This window comes from Myotis lucifugus, unplaced genomic scaffold (assembly GCF_000147115.1).
Source record: "Myotis lucifugus unplaced genomic scaffold, Myoluc2.0 scaffold_157, whole genome shotgun sequence".
In the NCBI taxonomy this organism is placed as follows: Eukaryota; Metazoa; Chordata; class Mammalia; order Chiroptera; family Vespertilionidae; genus Myotis; species Myotis lucifugus.
Window position 1 is genome coordinate 2,497,779 of NW_005871205.1, and position 6,072 is coordinate 2,503,850.

At 41.5% G+C, this 6,072-nt stretch overlaps 2 protein-coding genes across 15 annotated transcripts in view; one reads left to right on the forward strand and one right to left on the reverse strand.

Annotated features, from left to right (window-relative positions):
* SSH2 (slingshot protein phosphatase 2) overlaps positions 1-6,072 on the reverse strand; it is a 215,751-nt gene extending 209,679 nt beyond the window's left edge. For 10 of the 14 annotated variants that reach the window (XM_023759542.1, XM_014461614.2, XM_023759536.1 and 7 more), the window contains exon 1: positions 5,999-6,072. The gene's annotated coding sequence lies outside the window, so the exon portion shown is untranslated. The remainder of the gene's footprint in view (positions 1-5,998) is intronic. The other 4 variants (XM_023759541.1, XM_023759533.1, XM_023759532.1 and 1 more) reach the window with 1 other exon arrangement.
* EFCAB5 (EF-hand calcium binding domain 5) overlaps positions 5,317-6,072 on the forward strand; it is a 94,843-nt gene continuing 94,087 nt past the window's right edge. The window contains exon 1 of the mRNA XM_023759493.1: positions 5,317-5,604. Within this exon, the coding sequence (XP_023615261.1) occupies positions 5,317-5,604 (288 nt within the window). The remainder of the gene's footprint in view (positions 5,605-6,072) is intronic.

The following is a 6,072-nucleotide window of genomic DNA, read 5'->3' on the forward strand; positions in this document are numbered from 1 at the left end:
TTTCTATAATGGCCATGTATTATTTCTACAGTTTAAAAGAGTTTCTAAAGCTGTCTTCAAAAAATTAAAAAGCATCACTTTTAAGTATTTATGCTTCATATAAATCAACTAGAGGCCCAGTAAACGACATTTTTGCATTGGGGAGGGGGGGTCCCTCAGCCCGGCCTGCATCCTCTCAAAGTCTGGGACCCCTCAGGGGATGTCCGCCTGCCGGCTTAGGCCCGCTCCCCCGGCAGTAGGACATCCCCTGAGGGGTCCTTAGTGCTGCCGCGCTGCTGCACTTGCCAGCCCCCCTGTGGGAGCACACTGACCACCAGGGGGCAGCTCCTGCATTGAGCGTCTGCCCCCTGGTTGTCAGTGTGCATCACAGCAACTGGTCATTCTGCTGTTTGGTCAATTTGCATATTAGCCTTTTATTATATAGGATTTCATATTTGCTATGATTTTATTTTCTCTGCTTAGGGAGAGAGGTGTGGGTCATATTTGAAATATATAATTCAACAATATCTTATTTATCCATCATAAACAGGAAATAAGATATATAGTAAATAAATTTCCCAATTAATTAAAATGTATATTTTAAACATCAAAATTTTGGTGAAACTTAGATGAACATCTACCTAAAAATATACTTTACTCAATCTTGACTGCTTAAATCAAGACAAAACAAGATTAAACCTTCTTATGATATTCAGGATCATCAATATGACCATATAATATTAGCTCTGAGGGAATACTGAATGTTAGGTGGGTAGTTGGCCTTACATTAAGTAGTCCGTAACTGCTTTGTTTTTTCCTTAGGACAGCTATCTACAGGTTTTCTTCCTCCTCCCTTGCTGTAAAACCATCACAGTTATCATTTCCCAGAACTATAAGGAGCCTGTCTTTAGCAGCAGTGCCACTTCTCATTCCTATTTTATAATCTTCTGAGAGTAAGGACATTAAATGCCCAAGGCTTTAAATAAGGGTACTACCTAAAAACGATCTGCACAGAGTTGGGTAATTCTGTTTTAGGTATTCAAGATTACAATATAAATGAACTCCAAAGAGAGTGTGATTCTTGATTGTATCTCAAGTCTTGGTTCCTTTACTATACTGGCAGTCAAGTTCTCGGGATCAGAAACTAATGCTGTTTCTCTTATCACACCATGGAAAGAGATGTGACCAAGAGCCAAGGGACTTAGTTCTAGTTCAGGTTCTTACACCAACCAGTTTTATAACCCTCAGCAAGTCTTTTAACCTTGGTAACCTGTCTTGCATAACTTACAAGGCTCCTCTAGAAAGTTTTAGATCATGATCAGAAAAACATTCTGAGAAATATAAAGCACTACAGAAGACTAAAAGATTTTTGTAGCAGTTCACTGTGTCTGTATGGCAGCGGTTCTCAACCTGTGGGTCGCGACCCCTTTGGCGGTCCAACGACCCTTTCACAGGGGTCGCCTAAGACCATCCTGCATATCAGATATTTACATTATGATTCATAACAGTAGCAAAATTACAGTTATGAAGTAGCAACAAAAATAATTTTATGGTTGGGGGTCACCACAACATGAGGAACTGTATTAAAGGGTCGTGGCATTAGGAAGGTTGAGAACCACTGCCCTAGATCAATATAGGTATCCATTCTGAAAATTCATAGCAGAAAGAACAGAGGGAAAGAGATAATTCTTAAATTGCCAATTAATTAGGACACACTTATGATCTAGGAATAACAATATATTGCTAGAGCTGGCATCTCTGACTCCTCCTTCCCTATACCCAATCAATCCCCAGGCCCTTTGTGTCTTCTCCACAATCCCTCAAATCTGCCCCTTTCTTTCCATTATCACTTCACATTCCCAATTCAGGCCTTTATTATCTCACACCTGGGCTATTGTAACATCCTCTAACTCAGTGGTTCTCAACCTCGGCTGCACATTAGAATCACCTGGGAATCTTTTTAAAATCCTGATTTCTGGGCCTCATCCTCCGGAAATTCTGTTTCTTTGTTATGGGGTGGGGCCACAACATTAGTAACAAAGAAACAGAATTTCCGGAGGATGAGGCCCAGAAATTAGGATTTTAAAAAGATTCCCAGGTGATTCTAATGTGCAGCCAAGGTTGAGAACCACTGCTCTAACTGGATCCACTCATGGCCTCTCCCTCTCTCCAATCCTTCTAGCCCACAGCTTCTAGATTGATTTTCTTAAAACACCAGTGATCATATCTGCTCAAAAACCCCTGAGGACGTTGCATTATCTTCTCTATCAAGTTCACACTCCTAAGCCCAGCAGTCCCTGTGCAGCCCTAGCTGCCTCTTCACCTTTATTGCCTATTACTCTTTCCAAATTCTTCCTCAAATGGGCCTAAGTCCTTCAGATATGCCTTGTACTTTTCTGCCTCTAAGTCTTGGTGTATATAGCCTTTCTCCACCTAGAATATTCTCTACTTTCCAGCTTCCAGCTCAACCTATAGAAAGTCAGACCATCCTTGAAGGGCTAGTTCAGTGATGGCGAACCTTTTGAGCTCGGCAAGTCAGCATTTTGAAAAACCCTAACTTAACTCTGGTGCCATGTCACATATAGAAATTTTTTGATATTTGCAATCATAGTAAAACAAAGACTTATATTTTTGCTATTTATTTTATATGTTTAAATGCCATTTAACAAAGAAAAATCAACCAAAAAAATGAGTTCGCGTGTCACCTCTGACATGCGTGTCATAGGTTCGCCATCACTGGCGCTAGTTCAAGAGCCAGATATTTTGTATACCTCCCTTTGGTTACCACAAAGGAAAAAGATGGCAGATTCTAGTTGGACACATCTGGGTTTAAACTACAGCTTCAACTGCTGAGTGTCACTGAGCATATTCCTTATTTGCTCTTTGCCTCAGTTTCTTCCATCTGTAAGATGGGGATAATAGCAATTTCCCTTGGGCATATTGTGGAGTAAATGAGTCAGTCAATCCATGTAAAGCACTTAGCATGATGTCTGGCATAGAGAAAGACGCAAGAGATTTGGAGATTGATATTACTTTTGCCATTAGTGAATTTATCTTCATCTGAATCCAGACAATACTTATCATTACAAACTGACTATTCATGTACATACAGTATCATTTCCCTCACTCTCCTTCTCTATCCTCTCCCCTCCTTTTTCTTCATCCTATCCCTGATTACATGATCCTGATAAAGTATATCTCTTATAAATATTAGTATCTATAATAGTCATTCACACCCAGTAGGTGATCAATAGATTTGTTTAATCCCTAATGAAAGAATACTGAAAAACTGACACTATTAAAATTCTGAAATTCCTATAGTAAAAACATATAATAAAATGCTTACTATAATTAATTTAAAAATATAAATTTCCAGTCTTACAAAATTAAGTTTCTCCTTTCATGACTCTCTATATTCTTTTTGCTCATTTTTAAAAAACCAACAACTCAACCTATTCATACAGCAAAAGATGCAACAGGAAATATATGCAATTCAGACAGCATCCTGAAACGCAGGCTAGAATTCAGGGACCAGGAGACGACTCAGCTGAACTGAAATGGGAAGACAATTTAAAGGGAAAGGTAATTGGCTCATCAGTCATGTTAATAATGTTGATTGTTTCACACACACACACACACACACACACACACACACACACATCAGTCCAGGATTCCTTTACACCCTGGGCCACATATAAACAACTGAAATAACCAGGCTAGTATAGCAAGTAGATATAGAAATATCAGTCATTTAGCTCAACAACTGAGCTTACCACATGACTAATTTAATTACTTATGTCAAAAGTGACTATTAACATACCTAAAGACTCTAAAATAACCAAGTTTGGCTAAGTAAGTCATATCAAGTGGCATGAATTTAATCATAGACGTAGTCTTAATGTATACTAATCATTCACCTCAAGAAAAATAGTATAACTTGATGTGCATATATTATGATAGCATAAATGTTTTCAACAATGACCAAGAAAAATTATGTCACTATAATACTGGTTTCTAGTTTATTTGCATGATTCTACTAATCTTCAGTTGCTTTTTAAACAAAATCAATCCTGGCAACCACTAGCCTCAAAGAGTTCACTAGTGGAGTGAATTAAGATGGTCTGATAGTATGTTAGTGACTTTCCAAAAACTGGCATAAATTACCACATATAAGAATAAAGTATTGTATATTCAATTTCTATCCCTATGATACTTGTCTTCAGAGGACCTTAAATTGTTGTCTACCTTTGAAGGGCAATTATTTTCAAATTACAGAACCTTTGAAAAAGCCTTAGAAGTCTCCCCATTTCAGGAATACTTTCTATCACCTCCTAGACCAGTGGTTGGCAAACCAGCTCTCGAGCCACATGCGGCATTTTGGCCCCTTGAGTGTGGCTCTTCCTAAGCCTTAGGAATACCCTAATTAAGTTAATAACAATGTACCTACCTATATAGTTTAAGTTTAAAAAATTTGGCTCTCAAAAGAAATTTCAATTGTTGTACTGTTGATATTTGGCTCTGTTGACTAATGAGTTTGCAAAAGGCCTCCAGACTTTGCTTGAATACTTTCAGCAATGGGCACTCACTATTTTGCAAGGCAGTCCACTTCATTATTACAAAATTCTTGCTTACAATCATTGGAAATGAGCCTCCCTGAACTTCTACCCAAGGATCCTAGTTCTGCTCTCTGGAATAACACTAGGTAAATTAACCTATGAAATATAATCACTTCTAGAATTAGGATATATTTGTCAATTAGATCACACAAAAATGCAAAAGAAAGCTTAAGGGGGGGGGGGGAAGAAACCACCACTGTATACAAAATTTTGCAATTCAGGAAACTATGTTAAAATTACAAGCCAGTTAACATATAAACATAACAGTAAGCCGATTTTTTTTACAGTGGAAGGTGGCACAGTGTTTATTGCCTATCTTTTTGCAACTTGAAACTACTAAATCCACCAGCACAGTTTAAAAAATTACAGTTCTGTAGGAAGTTCAAGACGGTTTTCCCAATTGCCCATAGTTTCATTTGGTCTGCTTCCCTCTAAAACATCTGGATTACTTTTCAATGAAAGATCCCATTTCGCCCGGCTGGTGCAATGTTTTATTTTGAAAAAATAAGTATTTTCAAAAATAAAGCCTGAAAGAATAGTGTGTGCAGGAGTGGGGGCGGGGTGAGGAACGAAGGCAAAGAAGGGCCCAGCAGGAAAAGGCTGGTTGCTGGGTATTTTCCTGCTGGAAGCATGCCTCACTGGCATAGGCATCTGAACTAACGAGCCATACAAACGTGAACCAAGAATAAGAACGATCGTGAGCAGTGAGTGTAAGGCATAAATGTCTGCAAGATGTAAAGGAATTGGCATCGGTCATCCTGCAGCCCCAGATGCTTTGGGGATCTCCATAGAGGAAAAGAGGAGAAGTTCAAGAAGCAGAGACCACAGCCTGCTTCTTGGGGGAGGGAAGGAGGGAAAAGACCAAGGAGTAACGACCGCTCAGCAGTCCAAGGAAGCCGAACAGCACAGAACACAGGGAAGACGCCAAGTGGCTCGGGGAAGGCAGGCAGGGAGCGAGCCTGAAGGCGGGTGCGCGGTGCTCGAATACGGGTCCACGAAATGCGTGTGGGTACGCGGCCGTGGATGGATGTAAGGGGCCACGCCGGAGTCCCACGGTCCTCTCCCTGCAGCAAAGCAACAGAGGGAAAAGGAAGGGGGAGGGTGAAGAGCCAGAATGACTCACTCCCGAAAGGAAGTGCTCAAGCCGTAAGAAAGCATGCCGCAGGGGGCTTCGGGCGAGGGCTGTTAGAGCGCGGTGCCCAGAGTGATGGGGCCCCAAACCAACGTCCCGTCGCTCCTGCAGCTCGTCTTTAAGATGGGGGGTGTGGGGGGCTCGCGGCCGCCGAGTGCCAAGGCCTGGGAAGCGGCGCGGCGCGTGCGCAGTGGCGCTCGGCGGGACCCGTTGAGGCAAAGCGGAGCCGCAGTGACAGAAGCGAGAGGAGCAGCCGCGGGGCGAGACTCACCGAGGCGCAGGGGCTGGAGGTGGTGCTGGGGGTAGGCGATCGCTGGACCGTGACCAAGGCAATCTAGGCGCTGC